This window comes from Momordica charantia (genome assembly GCF_013281855.1).
Source record: "Momordica charantia cultivar OHB3-1 chromosome 11 unlocalized genomic scaffold, Mcharantia_2.0 BLBB01000011.1, whole genome shotgun sequence".
Classification (NCBI taxonomy): domain Eukaryota; kingdom Viridiplantae; phylum Streptophyta; class Magnoliopsida; order Cucurbitales; family Cucurbitaceae; genus Momordica; species Momordica charantia.
In genome coordinates, this window is record NW_028275159.1 from 19,213,101 (window position 1) to 19,235,247 (window position 22,147).

The 22,147-nt window shown below is 34.1% G+C and overlaps 1 protein-coding gene across 3 annotated transcripts in view; it reads left to right on the forward strand.

The window, feature by feature from the left end:
- PARC6 (plastid division protein) overlaps positions 1-22,147 on the forward strand; it is a 51,967-nt gene that overhangs the window by 17,049 nt on the left and 12,771 nt on the right. For 2 of the 3 annotated variants that reach the window (XM_022300322.2, XM_088119514.1), the window contains 5 exons: positions 55-150; positions 309-434; positions 13,541-13,606; positions 13,707-14,486; positions 16,100-16,290. In XM_022300322.2, coding sequence (XP_022156014.1) covers positions 55-150; positions 309-434; positions 13,541-13,606; positions 13,707-14,486; positions 16,100-16,290 — 1,259 coding nt within the window. Of the gene's footprint in view, positions 1-54; positions 151-308; positions 435-13,540; positions 13,607-13,706; positions 14,487-15,791; positions 15,869-16,099; positions 16,291-22,147 lie in introns of those variants that run through there. The other variant, XM_088119513.1, reaches the window with a different exon arrangement.

Below are 22,147 nucleotides of genomic sequence, written 5' to 3' on the forward strand. Positions count from 1 at the left end.
TGGATTGCTGTTTTCCTTTTAATTAATGCTATATCTTATACTATTCTTATGTAGATTGAAAAAGCAAAAACCATATGTGAATGTCTTATAGCATCAGAGGGTGTAGATCTGAAACTTGAGGAGGCTTTTTGTGTTTTCCTTCTCGGTCAGGTAGATACATATATTTTTTTTAATATTATATGTAGTTCAGATGCAATAAAATAATTCCATGATCTTTTACCATCTGAAACTGCTGAAAGTTTGATATGTAGTGTTACTTTAGTTGTTCTATATTTGTTTTACTATTAATTTGGATATTATGTTTCCAGTGCAGTGATGCTGAGGTTTTTGAAAAGCTTGAGCAGTCCACTTTGAATTCAAAACAAGCTATGGCTACTCGATTCTCAAATTCCGGAATGGAGAAAAAGAATGCAGAGAACACATATCAATTGTTGGTAAATTATCTTTTAGCCTAATTGATTTTAACTAATAGGTAGGATGCTTTAAAAAATAATAATAAAGGGAATTTTGTGATAATAGCATATTTAGTCTAAATAATTTCAAATTTATCACATGATAACGTATTTTGTAAAAATGACAAGTACGGTGAAGTTCATATTAGGTATATCATTTTTTTTTTGGGCAATTGCATACATAGCAATTTGGCTCTAAATAATAGCAACAAATCTAACACAAGCTAAAAAAATTGCAAATACAGTAGAATTTCAAGCCTAGCCCGGATAAAAAATGTGTGAAAAAGTCAAAAAATGCCATCAACATATCTCAACATCATTCATCTATCAGTCGTACACGTCTGCCCTGATAGACCCTATCAATGACAGACCTGTCGGTGATAGATGTCTCTCCATGATGTATTGTGTCAGTAGAATGAAAATAATATATAAGGGATTATGTAACTTCCGTTTTCTATCCGTGCTTTTTTACATGCTTATTAAGTATTTGGTCTATCACTAATATGCAATATCAATAGAATTAAAATGGTATATCAGTGATTATGTAACTTCGATTTTTTATTAGTATTTTTTTTTTCATGTTCATTTACTATCTGGTGTATCATTGATATACCATATCAATAGAATACAAATAGTATATTAGTGATGATGTAACTTCAGTTTTCTATTAGTATTTGTAAATTTGAGTGAATGAAAATATTCTGTTATATTCAAACATGTAACTTAGGTCTTCTTATATAGGAGAATGACCTACTACAGACAAGGAAAGCAATAACTATCATAAAGACTAAATATTAACAACTAATATTGACAACTAATATTTACACGAATATTGATAAATCCAACACTCCCCCTCAAGCTGGCTTGAAGATGTCGTCCATAGCCAACTTGCTGATTAAATTGTCGAATTGTTTCTTTGGAAGTCCCTTAGTTAAAACATCCGTAATTTGCTCTGTTGTCGAAAGATAAGGGATACATATTGCACCTGCATCAATCTTCTCTTTAATAAAATGTTTGTCAACCTCGATATGTTTGGTTCTGTCATGTAGCACAGAGTTATGAGCTATAGATATGGCAGACTTATTGTCACAATAAATCTGTATAGGTATCGTTTTAGGAATCTTCAATTCTTCAAGCATCCTTCTGATCCATATACCTTCACAAATTCCATGAGCCAATGCTCTAAACTCTGCTTCAGCAGTACTCCTGGCCACTACATTTTATTTTTTACTCTTCCATGTAACTAGATTTCCTCCAACAAAGGAACAGTAACCAGAAGTAGATCTTCTATCAGTAGTACTTCCAGCTCAATCTGCATCAGTATAAACTTCTACTTGGAAGTGGTTATTCTTTTCAAATAACATACCTTTTCCAGGAGTTCCCTTCAAATATCTCAAGATTCTATAGACAGCTTCAAAATGAGTTGGTCCAGGTGCATTCATGAATTGACTTACCATACTTACAGCAAATGCAATATCTGGTTGCGTATGTGACAGATAAATTAATCTTCCCACCAGTCTCTGGTATTGTTCCCTATCCTTTATTTATTCTGTGTTTGCTACTTGTAATTTCAAGTTTGGTTCAATAGGAGTTTCTGCGATCCTACAACCAAGCAATCCTGTTTCTCCAAGTAAGTCAAGAACATATTTTCTTTGATTAACGAATATACCTTTCTTCGATCTCGCGAATTCCATCTCTAAACAATATTTTAATGTTCCCAAGTCCTTGATTTGAAACTCACTTGCCAGGTTTTTCTTAAGATCAGCTAGTTTCCAATTTGGATCTTCTAAAGTTATAAACCATCTTCTTCCACTATGAGTACTGATTTTAGAAGGACGCCAAACATCACTGTGAATTAAGTAAAATGGTTTGGAAGCTTTATAAGGTTTTGGAAAATATGTGGAGTGATGATTTTTTGCTAAAACACAACTTTCACAATTAAAAGATGAACAATCAATTCCCTTAAATAACTTCGGAAACAGATATTTTAAATAGAAAAAACTGGGATGTCTTAGTCTACGATGCCAAAACATAATTTGTTCCCTAACAGGAAGAGAACTAATACTACTAAGACCCTGAGTTATTTTATTACTAAAGATACCTTCATCAAAGTAGTAGAGACCATCAAGCATCCTACCGCGGCCAATTATCCTCCCCGAGTTTTGATTTTGAAAAATACAATAAGATTCAACTAATACTACTAAGTATTCTTTTTGCATGCTTATTTTAATATTTGTTCTATCACCGTTACACCATATCAGAAGAATGAAAATGATATATTAGTGATTACGTAATTTTCATTTTATTTTAGTGTTCTTTTTCATGCTTATTTAACATTTGTTTTTTTTTTTTTTTGAACAAGATACGAACTTCTCATGAAGATAATGAAAAGGAACAAAATGTTCAAGGATACAAACTCTCGAAAGAGTGAAAATTGAAATGAAACAAAAATAAACTAAAATCTTAAAAAACTGCCAAAAAAACATTCCAATTCGAGCAAATCAGACTAGGGGAATAAGATTTAAATAAAGGAGATAGAGAGCTCCATTGAGAAGCTTTAAATCTAGCGATGTCAAGACGAGCCGCGGGGGACTGCTTCTTTCCTTCAAAGGTTCTAAGATTTCTTTCGTACCAAACTTCGAACACCAATGCCTTGACTGCATTGATCCATAATAAAGAGGCTTTTGGGTTAAAAACAGGACCTGATAGAATTTGAACCAAGTTGTCAGATACATTGTTGCCAAAAGCCCAAACCATGTTGAATTCCTCAAACAAAGAATTCCAACAATATCTAGCATAGGAGCAGAAGAAGAACAAATGCACCATATTCTCCTCATTGGACTGACATAATGCACAAATGGATGGCAGCAGACTGAAGTTGGGAAGCTTCTTTTGCAAAACTTCATTAGTATTAACTTTTCCATAAATTAATATCCAAATGAGAAAGCTGACCTTTTTAGGACTTTTGGATTTCCAGATAGCTTTAAATAAGGCCTTTGGCAATGAAGAAGCACTACATAGTTTACTGATTGATGCAACAGAAAACATACCCGAAGGTTCAAGTGACCAAAGCCTCCTATCCAATTCATTGGAAGGAGAATGAGAATGCAGAAGATATAAAAGTGCACTGAACTCCTCTATTTCATCATCTTTTAGAGCTCGTCTTGTAGAAATTCTCCAAGATAGGGTCTGTGCATCCCAAAACTCAACTACTGATCCGGAAGGATTGGTGGAGATTTGATAGATCTTTGAGAATCTATCCTTTAGGGGCTGATTTTCAATCCATTTATGAGTCCAAAACAGGATGCTATCTCCTGATCCAAGCTTAAAACCCGCAAACTGATTCCAATGGCTCCATTGGCGATAGATGTTGATCCAAGGTCTTCTAAGGCAGCCATTTAACATAGAACCGGAAGACCAGCCTAACTCAGAGGAACCATACAAACTTTCTATCACCTTTCGCCATAAGGCATGCGGTTGTTCTATTATTGATATACCATATCAATCGAATTAAAATGGTATTATGGTATATACGTGATTATGTAACTTTCACTTTCGATTAATGTGTTTGCATGCTAATTTGTGATTTGGTCTATCACCGATATACCATATTAATAGAATGAAAATTGTATATAAATGTTTCTGTAACCTGTTTGTGTTTTTTTTGCACAATTATTTAATTTTTTGGTTTATAACTAATATATCTAATTAATTTTTTTGGAACAAAAAACGATCTTTTCATTGAAAAAATGAAAAGAAACAATAATTGTTCAAGGATACAAACTCTCAAAAGAGTGAAAAAGAAACATAAAGACAAAAATACATCATCTAAACAACAGAATTACAAGGCCAAATAAAAACATCCCAACTGTTAAAAATAAGAGAAAGGGAGTAATGTGAGAATGACTCAGAAAGAGAACACCCGTGAGATGCTTTGAGCATGGCGGATGAGAGACAATCAAATCTTCTTTTACTCTTAAAAATCCTCGAATTCCTTTTAAACCAGATTTCTGAGAGAAAACTCTTCACCACATTAATCCACAGAAGTCTTGCCGTAGGTGACAAGTGTGTGACTCCACAGAAGTCTTGCCGTAGGTGACAAGTGTGTGACTCCACTTAACGATTGAGTCAGATTTGCTTCAGCCCTCAAATAAAAAACCCAACTGATCTTGAACTGATCAACAAGAGAAATCCAGCCTCGAGTGCCAAAAGAACAATGGAAGAACAAATGATCAATATCTCCCCACTGGATTCACAAAGAACACAAAAAGAAGGAAGCAATGAAGCTATAGGAAGTTTCTTCTGGATCAAATCAGCAGTATTTAGCTTCCTTTTGAGTAGTATCCAAGAAAAGATATTAACTTTCCTTGGGCTTTTAGACTTTCATAAGTCTGTAAATAATTCCTTAGGGATCGATGAGGAAATAAACAATCTGCAAACTGAATTTACAGTAAACACCCATGTAGGATCAATACTCCATTCTCTTTGGTCCCCCTCATTAGTGATTGAAAAAGAACTAACCACATGTAACAAGCCAGAAAACTCTTGTAGCTCATCTTCCTTCAAAGGTCTTCTCAAAATAATATTCCATGAACCAGTGGCAATATCCCAAAAATTAGCGACAGAACCATGAGGTATTAAGGAAAGCTTAAACAATCTGGAAAAACCTTCCTTTAATGGACTAAGAGAAGTCCAACGAGAATGGCAAAAGTAGACCTTACTGCCACAGCCAACTTTGTAGGATACAAAGGCCTCAACACTCCTCCATTGTGTAGAAATTTTTCTCCATGGACCACGGGAACCCCCAATTCTCTCTATTGCATCTAATCCAGTATTTCATACCACCACTGCAACCAAACTGTGGCGTGATAATCAAGCAACTCTCTTGTAACAACCGAAAAAATATATATAAATATATATATATTTAAATTATTATTTTTTAGTTGTTTTCTTTTATTTTCTCAAAGATAAACCTTTTTGGTTTAGAAATTATTTTTGAAAGATAATTTGTTTTTAGAATTTGAAAAAAATAAAAAGAAAGAGTTTTATTAAATCTTTATCTTTTTATTATCCTTTTTAAATAAGGATTCATTAGGATTTGTTATAAAAGCCCTTAAACCCTAAGTTTTATTTTCTTAAACTGTTAGACCTAGTTTTCTCTCAAAGAAGAAAAAAAAAAAGAAGAAGAGTTTGGTATTTTCTCTCAAAGATCGGTAAGATTTTCTTCTCATTGTTTTAGTTTTATTTCTCTTGATTTGTAGTTCTTTAATTCAGTTTATTGGGAAAAGTTTTGAGGTCTTTGTTTTTTAGAATAAAAGATTTTAAGGACTTTTGCCCTAAAAATTTTCCAGAATTTTTGGTTTGAATCTTTTTGTTTATGAGATTGTTTTTGGGCTATTTTGAGGCTCTTTTTGCATAAAAAGTTTACCTATTTGAATCCCATAAACTATAGTTTATTGTTCTGATTTTTACATGAAAAATCCTATGTTTTTACCAAATTTTAAAGGTTTTCTATAAAGTTTTCAGATCTGATTTTTCTATAAAAATCAATAAATTGTTAATTGTTTTATGGAAAATTCTTGGAAGTTTTATTTTATAAAACAGAAACTTTTTCAGATTTAAAATCCCCAAATTTTCAATTGTTTAGAAGGTTTTTAAGCTGGTTTTATTGAGAAACTTTTTGTAAATTTAGCTCGTATTGATTTATATCGATTCTTGTAATTTTAAAGGTTGTTATGGTGGATTTTAGAGGCTTTTTAACCTAGTTTTCAGATCTGGTTTTGTAGCCCCAAATCCATACTTTCCTAATTATTTTACATAAAAAAGTGTTTTGAATGGGAAAATTGGGTAGATAAGATTTGAGTTAGTAATTGGTTGAATTTAAATCCTTGGATAGGATTTAAGAATTGATTTTGGATATTGGTTGTTTCTAGGCCTCTAAGTTGACAACTACCAAGGAAGAAGTTAATTAGATTCGTAGGATTTCTGAGAAAGGTAAGTAATTTACCATATCCTTTCGAAAAAGTGTTGTAAGTTATTTACCGTATCCCTTCGAAAAGTGTTGTAAGTGATTTGTCGTATTTCAAAAACTAAAATATATTTTGGATTTGATAGGAAGATTTGAAATTGATATCTTGCATATGAAATTGAAGTTTTATTATGGATTTGAAAACTAATTTGGCAATTGAAATTATGTTTATTTGCATAGTATTTGAAGTATTCTTAAATGATTTGATAAAGTTTTGTTTAGATTTATTTAAAGGTTTAAAATTGATATTTTGTTTATTTGTGAAATATTTGAAATCATGTTTTAGAGGATTGATAAAGTTTGTTTTAAATTATTTCAATGTTTTGAATTAATTTAATATTGAAAGTAAGTATTTGTTTTGCATTTTATTTGAAAGATATTTTGATTGATTTGATAGGGCTATCTGGATATGCCATGTTTTTGTTTTGAGGAACGTTTTGCTTTTAGGGGTAGTAGTCTAATTTGGAATTGATGGATTTCTGTTCTGGCTTATTGTGGGAAGACACTTTTGTGGTTTGACATTCCTTGGAATGAAGATTCATGTGTGTGTCATTCACTCACATGGCCTCACACTTAAAGTAACTTTGTTCTGGTCGATATTATTTCGACAACTCTGTTTTGGTCGATATTAATTCGACAACTCTGATAGAAGCTTCTGATTGATTGGTGTTACCGACGGGTAACCACATATGTTCTGTAGGCTACCCAAATAATGCAACATTCCACTCTGATTTTGAAAGTATGAATGAATGTAAGATTGTTTTGAATGTTTGAATGATTTAGTTATTCGAAAGTTTGAAAGTTGTACCAAATGTTTTAGAAGGAATTTTGAAGGTTTTGATTGGAAGAAAGTTTGTTTTGAAGGATTTTGAGTTTGATCAAATGAAAGTTCGTTTTGAATGAATGAAAGTTTGTTTGGAAAGAATGAAAGTTTGTTTTGATTGACTGAAAATTTTACCTTATTTGAAGACTTTGTTTCTGAAGATTTAGTTTGTTTTGAAAGTTTTGAAAATTGTATTAAATATTTTAAAGGACTTTAAAAGTTTTGATCTGTTCGTATTTTTTTTACGAATGTTTTGAAAGGAAAATGAATTTTGAAATTCGATATGGAAATTGCTTATTGAGTGTTTTTGTACTCATCTTTGTTTTCCTAAATATTTTTCAGATGAAGGATTGAATGATCGTTCTGGTAGAAGGTGAAGTTTAGCATACTGGCATGAGTTTGAAAGTCATCCTCCTATTTAGTTAAGTTAGTTTAGAAAATTTCTGTAAAGAAATTGCTTCCGCTGAATAATTTTAGTTCTTAAGGTTTCTTGAAAGTTACGTTTCCGCATTTTGTCAGAATGACCGTATTAGAAAATACGGGTTGTTACAGTTGGTATCAGAGCAAGGTTATAAGGTTCTGTAGACTCTATAAGCAAGGTTAGCTAAGTCAGATAAACGCTCATGCCAGAACATTTAGGTTTGGATAATCCAAAGGATACGATGTTTTCTCTAAAGATTAACTTCTATGGTTATCTCCTTAATCATAGTTAAGTTAGGTTACCTTTCTTGGTAAAATTATTTTTATGGAACTTATTGAGGAAAAATCGACATAAAGCTTTCTTATAAAGTAGTTTGGTTATGTCTTATAGAATTTTTTTTTTGGCAGCATAGTGTTGACAAATGGAGTCAATGATATGATCTCAACGTTGGGTATACTCTTGTAGTGTGAGATTAAATTATATTCTTACGTTCCTTAGGGAGTAAGGACCAAAAGTAGAGTTCCCACAAGCTATAAGTTAAATTTTGGTTAGAAGTACAAATGTTTCACCCAGTGAATAGAATGGACTAATGAATACCTTTTGAATATGAAGAATAGATGGAAGAGATAGAAACTTTTTAGAACTCATCGATATTAGGTATATTGTTAGTTAATTGATTTCTAAAGCTACATGTGTGTTGGACAAGAGAACGATCTTGGTATTTAATTGAGGATAAGAAAACCTTTGAGTGTGTATGTGTATATATATATTTATATTTATATTTTATTACTCAACCTTTTGGAGACGTTTTAAGAAACTTTTGGTTTTGGAAATATACTCTCTTGTCATAGTTGCACAAGACAGCAATCTAAGTTTATCAAGTTTTAAACTATGGACTCGTCGATCGACATGCTATATTAAGGAATGATCTCGAACTCTAGATAGCGTCACATCTTTCCCCATTTGGTATGAGTTTGATATAACTTCAGTCTTTATACGAGAACTAAGGATAATTGAGCATGGTTGATAATATTATGAATTATGGTCGCAAAGTTTGAAGTTTTATGGATGAAGTAAGACATCTTAGTCATTTGGGTGTTCTACTAAATGAATAAAAGGCGTATGATTAAGTGTAATTAAAAAAAAAAAAACTTGAAGCTCACTTATTTAAATAACATGCTTATATAAGGTTATCAATGGAAAACGCTGAAGCAATAAGACTTCAAACAAGAAAATAGGTTGTTGACTCTAGAGTGAATAGTCATTTTGAGGTACTTTAAATTTTTTTTGAGTTTTATTCAGTCATTAAGATGAAAAGACTTCGACTAGTTCAATTGGTTCAAGCTAAGAAAAGTTTTGGAGATGTGAAATGTCAAATAGTTAATAGAAAAAAAGAGACCATACCAGAGGTTTAATTAGAAACTACAAAGGTAAGGTTGTTGTAAGATTATATGTTGAACATGTGTTGGAAATTAAGAATATATGTCATTTGGAGTTTTAAAGGGAACGCCAAGAGTATATTAGCCTTAATAAAGAATAGTACGTGAGAAGCAGTAATGGACAAGGAAAAGTTTTATCATTTTGACAGACCAAGAATTGTTTTCATTTGAGAGGGACCCTCCTAGCTTAACGGAAAAAAATAGGTCGCTCATTTACTCTTAACCTATCGTGCGACAAGGACAGACACCCTAGGTAGAGTTTAGGTTTGAAACCCTAAATAGTCTTCAGGTTCACTCGCTTACTCAAGAAATCCGAGACATGTGGTAGAAGCGAATCCATCTTATCGAGTTTACGAGAGGAATGAGCAAACAATTTGAAATAAACATGTTGAGACATCAGTTACATCCCCATACAACTTGACAATTTATGACAAGATTTGTGCTTATGAATTATACGTATTGGTACAAGAAGTCTCGTTGTTATTTGAAACTTAGAACTTTGGTATGTGTTTGTTCAAAGATATTGCATGAGACTTTGGCGATGAAACGTAAGTACAGTGCGAGAATTTGATTTTCCCTTTATGTTAAAGGAGAAGGATAAATCGTCATATTGGAAAGGTGATTAATAAGATTTTGTTTTAAAACCTATTAAGAAGGAGATCATGGCTGAAACTCATAATACTCCATATTCGGTTCACCCTGGGAGTTTAAAAATGTACCAAGACCTCCGAAGAACTTATTGGTGGATAGGAATGAAGCGAGACGTTGTCGACTTTGTTAGTCATTGTCTAACATGCCAGCAGGTAAAAATTGAACATAAAAAACCATCGGGACCCCTCCAACCATTGGTTATACCTGAGTGGAAATGGGAGACTATCTCAATGGATTTTGTGACTGGATTACCTAAGACACAACATGGTTTTGAGACTGTGTGGGTCATTGTTGACCGTTTAACTAAATCAACTCACTTTTTACCGGGTAAGTCTACTTACACAGCAAAAAAATGGGCTCAAATTTATGTCAAGGAAATAGTTCGACTACATGGTATACCGATCTCTATAGTATCGGATAGAGATCCAAAGTTTACCTCCAAGTTTTGGAGAAGTTTGCATAAAGCTATGGGCACGAGACTTGACTTCAGTATTGCTTTTCACCCGCAGACCGATGGCCAAATAGAGAGGACAATTCAAACATTGGAAGATATGCTTCGAGCTTGTACGTTGGTTTTTCAAGGGAGTTGGGAGAAACATATGCATTTTATTGAATTTTTTTATAATAGTAGCTATCAAGCAACCATTGGAATGACACCCTTCGAGGTTTTTTATGGACGAAAATGCAGGTCACTTGTCAATTGGAGTGAAGTTGGAGAGAATTTAATTTTGGGACCAGAATTAGAGCAGAAGACAAACGAGTCCATTAACTTAATCAGACAGAGAATGGAGACAGCCTAGAGTCGTCAAAAAAAAAAAGTTATGCTGATGTTAGAAGAAAGAATTGAGCTTTGAGGTTGGAAACATGGTATTTCTGAAAGTTTCACCATTAAAAGGAATTTTAAGATTTGAAAGGAAAGGAAAGCTTAGGCCAAGATTTATTGGACCTTTGAAATTTTAGAAACGGTGGGTGTTGTAACATATCGCTTGGCCTTACCACCTGCCTTAGATCGAATCCACAATACTTTCCATGTTTCAATGCTTCGAAAGTATATTGCAGACGCATCACATGTGCTAAGCTACGAACCACTCCAAGTAAAAGAAAACCTAACCTATGATGAGATTCCAATTCAAATTTTGGACAAGAAGGATCGAGTTTTATGCAATAAAACTATTCCTCTTTTAAAAGTTTTATGGAGGAATCATTCATCTGAAGAAGCTAATTGGGAAACTGAAAAGGATATGATAGATAGTATCCTGAGTATTCGCTTAGCAAGATATGTAAATTTCGAGGACGAAATTTCTTTTTAGGTGGGGTGTTTGTAACAATCGAAAAAATATATATAAATATATATATATTTAAATTATTATTTTTTAGTTGTTTTCTTTTATTTTCTCAAAGATAAACCTTTTTGGTTTAGAAATTATTTTTGAAAGATAATTTGTTCTTAGAATTTGAAAAAAATAAAAAGAAAGAGTTTTATTAAATCTTTATCTTTTTATTATCCTTTTTAAATAAGGATTCATTAGGATTTGTTATAAAAGCCCTTAAACCCTAAGTTTTATTTTCTTAAACTGTTAGACCTAGTTTTCTCTCAAAGAAGAAAAAAAAAAGAAGAAGAGTTTAGTATTTTCTCTCAAAGATTGGTAAGATTTTCTTCTCATTGTTTTAGTTTTATTTCTCTTGATTTGTAGTTCTTTAATTCAGTTTATTGGGAAAAGTTCTGAGGTCTTTGTTTTTTAGAATAAAAGATTTTAAGGACTTTTGCCCTAAAAATTTTCCAGAATTTTTGGTTTGAATCTTTTTGTTTATGAGATTGCTTTTGGGCTATTTTGAGGCTCTTTTTGCATAAAAAGTTTACCTATTTGAATCCCATAAACTATAGTTTATTGTTCTGATTTTTACATGAAAAATCCTATGTTTTTACCAAATTTTAAAGGTTTTCTATAAAGTTTTCAGATCTGATTTTTCTATAAAAATCAATAAATTGTTAATTGTTTTATGGAAAATTCTTGGAAGTTTTATTTTATAAAACAGAAACTTTTTCAGATTTAAAATCCCCAAATTTTCAATTGTTTAGAAGGTTTTTAAGCTGGTTTTATTGAGAAACTTTTTGTAAGTTTAGCTCGTATTGATTTATATCGATTCTTGTAATTTTAAAGGTTGTTATGGGGGATTTTAGAGGCTTTTTAACCTAGTTTTCAGATCTGGTTTTGTAGCCCCAAATCCATACTTTCCTAATTATTTTACATAAAAAAGTGTTTGAATGGGAAAATTGGGAAGATAAGATTTGAGTTAGTAATTGGTTGAATTTAAATCCTTGGATAGGATTTAAGAATTGATTTTGGATATTGGTTGTTTCTAGGCCTCTAAGTTGACAACTACCAAGGAAGAAGTTAATTAGATTCGTAGGATTTCTGAAAGAGGTAAGTAATTTACCATATCCCTTCGAAAAAGCGTTGTAAGTTATTTACCGTATCCCTTCGAAAAGTGTTGTAAGTGATTTGTCGTATTTCAAAAACTAAAATATATTTTGGATTTGATAGGAAGATTTGAAATTGATATCTTGCATATGAAATTGAAGTTTTATTATGGATTTGAAAACTAATTTGGCAATTGAAATTATGTTTATCTGCATAGTATTTGAAGTATTCTTAAATGATTTGATAAAGTTTTGTTTAGATTTATTTAAAGGTTTAAAATTGATATTTTGTTTATTTGTGAAATATTTGAAATCATGTTTTAGAGGATTGATAAAGTTTGTTTTAAATTATTTCAATGTTTTGAATTAATTTAATATTGAAAGTAAGTATTTGTTTTGCATTTTATTTGAAAGATATTTTGATTGATTTGATAGGGCTATCTGGATATGCCATGTTTTTGTTTTGAGGAACGTTTTGCTTATTTGGGGTAGTAGTCCAATACTTCACCCTTTCAAAATTAAGACCCATTTATTTACCGCCATCTTGACCCTGGCAGTGGATTATAGTAGCCTAGAACCTTGAGATGCTTGCCGTCTTTGGGAGATTGGCTATTGGCAGGCATTACCCAGTAAAATGGTTTGTTCTTGCAGCCAAACCTCGACAATCAAAGCCTCACCACCATTTTCGAGCTCGTAAAACCCTGCAAAAAACTTGGATATCTGCCAAACTGGTAAAAGGACACCGGATTTGAGAACAGAAGTTGCGTCTCCGCTTCTGACTTATTATTCTGTGAATAATAATGGAATTACTTCTCTCCAACCTTTCTCTCTACAGTATTGTTTATACGTTTGTATTGGAAACAGAAGTGCTACAGTTCAGCTGTTCTGATATATCGTTTATTTACTTCAGTTTGTTCCCTTAGTTCAAATCTCATACATACTTTTGGATATCTTCTTGGTCTCTACTCTTCCCATTATTCTTCTTTATTATCTTTGTTTGAGCATTATTCGTTTAAAGACATTTGTTTTAATAGGGAAGGCTTTATATCTCCAAGATAGTTTCTGATTTTACATTTTTTCTCTCCCATCGGGAGATTGTATCCTCGAACATTTTTGGTTTCTTTTCATCAACCAAAGGAGTGCTGTTCAAAAAAAGGAAAAAAAAAAATATTTGCAGGAATATGAATATGAAAATATAATATATGTAGCTCCAAGGATTTCATATACTTATTTATTTAAAATTTTGTCTATTTTGTTCATGCCTATATTATTTTTATATCTGAAAGCCTGTTGTACTTGAGCAGGAAATATGGTTAAAGGATGCTGTACTTGGTGGCTTTAAAGATACGCAGGATTGCTCTCTGACTCTGGTGAGATTCATACCGATGGATCAAATTTGAGAATACTTTTCTAAATCAGAAAACACAATGAACTTAGTTGTAGCAACTTCATCTTTCTATATTTGTGCAGGTTAGTTTTTTCCATGGTGAGAAGAAAACGGTTGCAAAGAAGAAAATTAACCATTCTCAACCGAGCATAGTTCACACGAATAACAGGCCCATATCCTCTTCCTCTGTATCAGAGTGGAGGGATATTGAGGACTCTTTTCCTTATTTGAATTCTTCCCAGAATCTTGGGAATATCGTTAGACGGTTAACTCCTACTAATCTGCCAAGTCAATTAGGAACAGAAAAAAAAAAGAGTGATCCAAACTCATCATCTGTTCAATTGAAAAGGGACCTTCGCACAAACAAATGGAAAATTTCAGAATTATGGTTGCCTAGGTACAGTTTCGTCAAGAACGTGAGAGCTCTTGTAGTAGTTGGATGTATTAGTTTTGCTTGCTTCAAGCTAACGAGCACAATGATAAATATGAAATTTGCTTCTACATGGACTCCACATAAAGCAAGCCTGAATTCGAGCACTCTTTTAAGCAATGTGGATTTGTCTGTGGATAATGTTATAGCACCTGCAGATATGAAGAGCAGTACAAGTCTCAGTAGTCTCAAACGGCTTTTGTCAAGGTTAATGAGGAAGGGCAGGAACTTATCAGGCACTTGTGATATGCAAGTCCAACATACTGATATTAGTCTGTCATCTCCGGTTACAGCTACATACCAGAAGCTGATGTCTGTTGATGAAGCTGAAGCCCTTGTGATGCTATGGCAATCGATTAAAGCTGAAGCTTTGGGACCTAACTATCAAGTTTATAGACTTGCTGAAATTCTTGATGGAACAATGCTTTCCCAGGTAAATATATATATATATATATATATATTTTTTTTGAACATGATATGAATTTCTCATTGAAATAATGAAAAGGAACAATAATGTTCAAGAATTCAAATTCTCTCTCTCTCTTTTTTTTTTGGTCCGAAACAAGTATTTCATTGATGTATGAAAATAACCAAAATGCCATGATAGCTAATTACAATTAGAGGGTGGGGGGGGGGGGGTGGGTGGGTGAAAGAGTAGAAATAGAAATAAAAACTTAACATAATACAATAATGCTGCCCAATTAGAACAAATCAAGCTAGGGGAATAATTTCTAAATAACGACGACAAGGAACACCATTGAGAAGTTTTAAACTTAGCTAGATTGAAGCGCACTGCTGAACATTGTCTTTTTCCTTCAAAGGTAAGCCAAAGGAGATTGGCTTTAGGATTTAAGTTCAGCAGCAAAGGAGATTGGCTTTAGGATTTAAGTTTAGCCTGAGAAGTAGCTGCTGAACATTATCTGCAGTCACATTGCCAAAAACCCAAGCCAAATTAAACTCATTGAAAGTGAGTTCCCAGCACTGTCGAGCAAAAGGCCAGAGGAAAAAGATGTGGATCAAACTTTCCCAAGTAAAGTTAATAGAAGTTGGAGCTGCTTTTGTCGAAAACTGAGAATCAATATTTATTGTGTCAGAAACTGAAGCTGTAAAAAGTACATACATATATAAGATCATCATAAAGACTAATAGCAACCATGGAACTCAGCTAATAATGAAAAAATACAAAACATCTGCCCAAGGAAAAAAAACTGTGTAAATATTAAATAAGGAAAGAAATTTCCTGGATGTGTGATGCTCGACTACAGATCTGCGAACGGCGATGTCGACGGAAGGACGATCAGCCAGCAATATGAACAGCCTCACACGAAGGAACCGTCCGGAAGTAGGATGCACCATTTGAGGACGGCAGCTAGAGTTCCAGCGGTGGCGCGGCGGTGGCGGCTAAGTTTATAGTGACTAGGGTTTTAAGGATAACCTAGCTCGATACCAACTTCATTTCGATGGAATAAAAATAATTGTATTCCAAAGTATATAGAATAAGAAATACATAGTCTTCTTATATAGAAGAAAGACCTATACAAAAAAGATAACAAGAATAAATTAACCATTAATATTTACGGCTAATATTCACAAATAATAAATCAACATCTTCCATCTCGAAGCTTGAACGTAGACAAAGCCTTTGCATACTACCTTTGTTTCCAAATGTATGGCCACGAGCTCTTTTTGGCTCTTCTTGTTAGTGAACTCTCATTTGTTTGTTTCCATATTTTCTTAGTTTAACTTTGTATCATGGAGCTTCAATCTCGAGAAGGAATCTCCAAACCCCAGATTGTGCTTCCTTAGAATTTTCAGGTTACATCCTTTTTAATTAGCACTGAGACTATGCTCCATTTTAGTAGATGACATTCTCTCTCCTCCACATTAGTTTCCCACAAAAGAAAATATTTTTCTTATGTTTAAATATCAATTGTGTATGTATTAAGCCTAATTAACCAAAATAACATCTGCACACGCATGAAATAAGATTTATTGGTTCTTAATGGGAATTTAATGTTATATTATGATTTTCTTTTTGGTTTATAGTGGCAAGCACTAGCTGATGCTGCACAAGCCAAATCATGCTATTGGAAGTTTGTTTTGCTGCAATTGTCTGTCCTACGAGCTGAACTTTTGTCAGATAAGTTTGGAGCAATGACAATAGAAATTGAGGTTCATTTAGAGGAAGCAGCTGAGCTTGTCAACGAAGCTGAACCAAAGAACCCAAGCTATTATAGGTAACTGGAATAAATTAATTGTACTTTACGTGATTGGTCAATTTATAATTTTTAAATTTTGCATATGAAACCATTTCTAATGGCTAGCGTTGTGGCTTGAGTGCAGTGAATAAAGGGCCGTTGGGTTTATTAATTGAGTGAGTTAAAAACCCTCCAATTACTTGCAGTAACTGATACTGCGGTATGCAATTTTTACTACTAAATGTGAGATCAGGAAGTGAGTATCAATTTTGGCCTATAAGAATCTAGGAGCATTGAGACTATTTAGAAATAGAATCTGGGGTAACTAAGAAGAGAGAATTTTATTAAGATTGAGAGATAATCCTCTACAAGGAGAAGGCTGCCTATTTATAAACAAGGAGCCAAGGAAGAAACTTTAACTAACAGAACTAACCTAACCTAATAACAAACAATTAACCAAACAACTAACAAATGGGACTAATGGCTACATCAGATTTCCTCCCCCTCAAAAACAAACTCGTCCTCGAGTTTTTAGGATGCAGTGTAAAGGAGTCAGGGGCTTGATAGGGAAAAATGTCTGCGACATTAAAGATTGGGCTGATGTTGTATTCAGTAGGTAGTTGAATTTTATATGCATTGTCCCCACATTTTTTCTTGGATTGGAAAGGGACCAATCTTGTTTTTATTAAGCTTGTTATACTTGCCAGCAGGTATTCTACCTTTCCTTAGGTAAATCATGACAAGATCCCCTTTTTGAAAGTCTACTGGTCTCTGTTTACTATCTGCATCAGCTTTATACTTTGAATTGGTGACATCAATATGGTCACGGACTTCTTGATGCAGTTTTATTATCCTTTCTGCCATTTGTTCAGCTTCCAAACTAAAATCAATAGAAGATGGTAAATTAGTAAGGTCAACAATAAGATGAGGGAGTTTAGTATAGACCACTTCAAATGGAGACTTCCTTGTAGATCTATTCTGCATATGATTAAAAGCGAACTTGGCTTGGGCAAGAGCAAGGTCCCATTGTTTAGGACGGTCACTGGATAGGCAACGAATTAAGTTTCCCAGTGTTCTGTTGGTAACTTCTGTTTGGCCATCAGTTTGTGGATGACTGGTGGTGCTGTATTTAAGTGAGGTATCGAATTTACACCATAAAGTTCGTCAAAAATTGCTAAGAAACTTGACATTGCGGTCCGATACAATGGTTTTCGGGATACTGTGAAGACGAATGACTTCCTTGAAAATAAGATTAGCCACATAAACATCTGAAGTTTTTTTACATGCTAAATAATGTGCCATCTTACTGAAGCGATCCACCACAACTAAAACCGATTCAAACCCACGTTGTGTTTTGGGTAATCCTAGGATAAAATCCATAGATAATGTGCCATGATAAATAGTTTTTTTACATGTTTTGAGTATTAAGGAACTTGAGGGAAAACTGATCAAGGTAGTGCTACAATGGCATGGACTAATGCATAGAGTTCTTGCTCATAGGTGCTCCAATTTTGGCGTGAAGGACTTAATTTCTCACTAAAGTATTCTATAGGGTGATTACTTTGGGATAAGACAGCCCCTATGCCTACTCCCTGAAGCATCTACCGATACTTAAAACGGTTGTATAAAGTCGGGTAAGCTAAGGACAGGGCTTTGACTATGTTTTTGTTGATTAGTTACGAAACTGGTTGTCTGTTCATTACCCCATGAGAACTTTCCTTTTTTAAGGTAATCAGTTAAAGGAGCAACTAGTGAGCTGAAGTTTCTTATGAATTTTCTATAAAAAGATGCAAGGCCTAAAAAACATTGACTATCCTTTACTGTTTTAGGTTGAGGCCAATCTATTATTGCCTTTATTTTCTTAGGGTCCATCTGTATACCTTTCCCACTGATAATGAAGCCTAAAAATGATATCTCAGAAACAAGGAACATGCACTTTCTTAAATTTATCACTAGGTTATTATCACTTAATGTGGAAAACAGCAAGCTAAGGTGGTGTAAATGGTTTTCCTTAGAATTACTATACATTAAAATATTATCAAAATAAACAACTACAAATTTATTACGGAAAGGGAGAAGAACTCGGTGCATCAACCTCATGAAGATACTAGGGGCGTTGGAACCCAAAAGGCATTACCAGCCACTCGAACAGTCCTTTGTTGGTTTTAAATGCTGTTTTCCATTCGTCCCCCGATCGGATGCGTATCTGACGATATCCACTTCGCAAATCGATCTTGGAGAAGAAAAGCTCTCCTCCTAGTTGATCAAACAAGTCATTGATACGGGGAATAGGAAAACGGTACGTAATGGTTATTTTGTTGATAGCATGACTGTCAACACACATCCGCCAAGATCCATCCTTTTTTGGAGTTAGGAGGGCGGGCACCGCACACGGACTCAAGCTAGGCTGAATATAACCCTTGTACAGTAATTCATGTATTTGGTCATGTAAGATGTCATATTCAATAGGACTCATGCGGTAATGAGGCAGATTAGGTAATGTGGCTCCTGGTATAAGGTCAAGATGGTGCTGAATATTGTGGAGAGGTGGTAGATGGTTTAGAAGTGTGGTGATAGTCGGGAATTTTTCAAGTAAAGTGGTTATTTCAAAAGGGATCTCAGAGAGAAATGTGCTGTCCGTAGGAGTAAAATCCTTAATAACTAAGCCTAGAATCAGCTCATTTTTGGAAAAAAGAAAGTGTTTCCCATTGGCAAGGTGAAACGGCTGTCCTTTTTCTCTAGAATGGGAGGTGTCAGCTCCTATCAAAGGGAGTAAGGCTACCATTTGCCCATCCAAAAGAATTCATAGATATTTTCACGCCCTTTATGAATTACTTGAGTGTCATACTACCATGGCCTTCCTAACAGAATATGACACATCGATGTCAAGAACATCACAAATTATTTGATCCTTGTAGTTGTTACCAATGGATAAGGGAATTGTTCAAATGGTAATGACTCGGGCTTCTCCGTCTTTTTTTTTTTTATTAACAAGAAACAACTTTTCATTGATATATGAAAAGGAAAAATGTTCAGGATATAAAGCCCTCAGGGGGGTGAAAAAAGAACAAAAAAAAGAGAGAAGAATAGAAAAATAACACTTAGTTTTGATGGAATCAAATTATTTGTATTCCAATACATGTTAATAATAAGAAATACATAGCCTTCTTATGTAGAAGATCGGCTCAAACATAAATGGAAATAAAGATAAAATAACAATTAATATTGACAACTAATTTACAGCTAATATTTACAAATAATAAACCAACACTCTCCCTCAAGCTAGTTGAAAGATATCTTCCATTGCCAGCTTGTCAACCATCCTGTCAAATTGTACTTTCGGTAGTCCTTTTGGTCAACACATCGGCAGCCTGTTCCTTTTTGTGGGGCGATTCTTCAAAAGGATCCTTGAGACATTTGGTGAGATGGGATATTGCCTCCCTCCCGCGGGAAGCAGGTGGTTTAAGCATTGGTTGTATTCTTAAGCGCAACAATGCTCTTTTATCTAAATGGGGATGGAGGTTCAGCATGGAGACAGAAGCTTTATGGCGTAGGGTGGTGGCCAGCTTATATGGTTCTGACCGTTTTAATTGGAATGCGATACCTAAACTTCATGGTTCGAGTCGTAGTCCTTGGAATAATATCAACAAACAATGGCTTCAGGTGGAGAAATCCTTTTTTTTCAAAGTTGGCAATGGTCGGAGAACTCTCTTCTGGCATTTTTTATAGATTGGAGTCTCTCTCTTAAAGAATAGATTTCCTTATATTTATAGCATTTCGGCTTCTCCTCTTATTTCGGTTTCGGAAGCTTGGGATAGTGAGTCCTCTTCATGGAATATTTTAACTCGAAGGGCATTGAAGGATGAGGAGATTTTGGAGCTTTCGGAGCTTCTTTCTTGCATTTCTTCAGTTACTATTTCAGAAAATGATGATGTTCGTTGTTGGAGCTTGGAAAAGTCGGGCCTCTTCTCCGTTTCTTCTCTGTGCAAGTCTCAAAGAGCTAATTTGCGGGTTTCAAAAGCTCTTCTACTCTCTCTTTGGAGTTCGGGCAGCCCAAAACGAGTTAATATGTTAATTTGGATTCTATTATATGGCAAAGTCAATACAGCAGATATTTTTCAGAGAAAGTCTCCTAAGATGGCTTTACAGCCATCCATTTGCTTTTTATGTGCAGAAAATGAAGAAAGCTTAAATCATGTCTTCTTTTTCTGCCCATATGCTACTGTTTGTTGGAATCTTTTTCTCCAGATGTTCCAATTAGTATGGGTGTGGGATCGTGTGGCTGATAACAATATTTTTCAGATTCTACATGGTGTTGGGTTGGCACCTAAAGCTAATCTACTTTGGATTAATAGATTTAAGGCTATCATCTCAGAATTATGGTTTGAGAGAAATCAAAGGATTTTTTAAGATTCTTGTCGCCCGCCATTGGAATGCTTCAACATTGCCAAATTCAAAGCTTCTCAATGGTGTGCTCTTTCCGATCTGTTCTCTTCGTATTCCCCTAGTATGATTTGTATGAATTGGGAGGCCTTTATTTCTCCTTTGTAGTCTTGTCTTATGTTTTATTTTCTATTTCTTGCTTTCTCTATCACTCCTTCGGGAGTTTGTATCTTTGAACAATTCTGTTCATTTTCATATATCAATGAAAAGTTCGTATCTTGTTAAAAAAAAAAAACACATCGGCAGTCTGCTTCTTTGTTGGGAGGTAAGGGATACATATCACGCCGGTATCAACTTTTTCTTTGATGAAATGTTTGTCAATTTCAATATACTTAGTCCTATCACGTTGAATTGGATTGTGGGCTATGGAGATGGCAGCCTTGTTGTCGCAATAAACTTTTATGGGTGCTTTCTGAAATACTCTTAATTCTTCAAGTAACCTTTTTATCCATATCCCTTCACAAATACCATGGGTTAAGGCCCTAAATTCTGCTTCAGCATTGCTTCTGGCCACTACATTTTGTTTCTTACTTCGCCAAGTTACTAAGTTACCTCCAACAAATGAACAATAACCAGAAGTAGATCTTCTATCTATCATACTTCCTGCCCAATCAACATCGGTATAAACTTCAACCTCCAAATGGTTGTGTTTTTTGAACAATATACCTTTTCCTGGAGTTCCTTTCAGATATCTTAAAATTCTATAGGTGAATCTTGACTACTATTCTTAGGTTTAAATCGTCCTCATCATTCAAATTATTAAAAATCTCGTAACTTTTCTTTGCCACGTCATTGGTTGAGTTAATAATGCCATGAAAAAAGGGAGCCTAAATTTGATCACCATCCAAAGGAATCGTAAAATGCGAGAGACTGTTGTCCTTCTCAACCCTTTCTTTTTCTTCGTTAATAGCATTTTCCAAATTGGATTTAATGGGAGAATGAATTTAATGGGCTCCTTTTGCCAATTTCAAAAACTTTCCAATGCAACAGTCTCCCTTAAAGGTTCCCACTGCCCGATCTGTGGACTCAAAGCTTTTGAACCGTCTTCTAGAGATTCAACCTTTGAATGCATTCTTGAGGAAGCCTTAACGAACAAGTAGTCACTTATCATTTCCCAAAAAACTTACCAAGCAAATTTGTTGAAACCAACAAGTAGAGATATATTTTCTACCACCTGGAGAAGGCCAAACAACTAATTCCAAAAGCCAACAAAACATGGAGCGTTTCTTCTGAAGACGACAAGTTCAATGTTCATCTCTGACTTGCTTGAAGAGCCTCGAATGAATGAGAAGATGCAAACAATCCACCAAAGTGCTCTCAAACCAATGGAGTTGAAACTTATGAAGAGGAAGATGAACATTCTGATAGACCCCCGATCACCAAGATGTATACTCGAAAGAAGAAATTAAGGGAAGCACGTGCGAATTAGGAAAAGTGTGCCTGGCTGTCTACT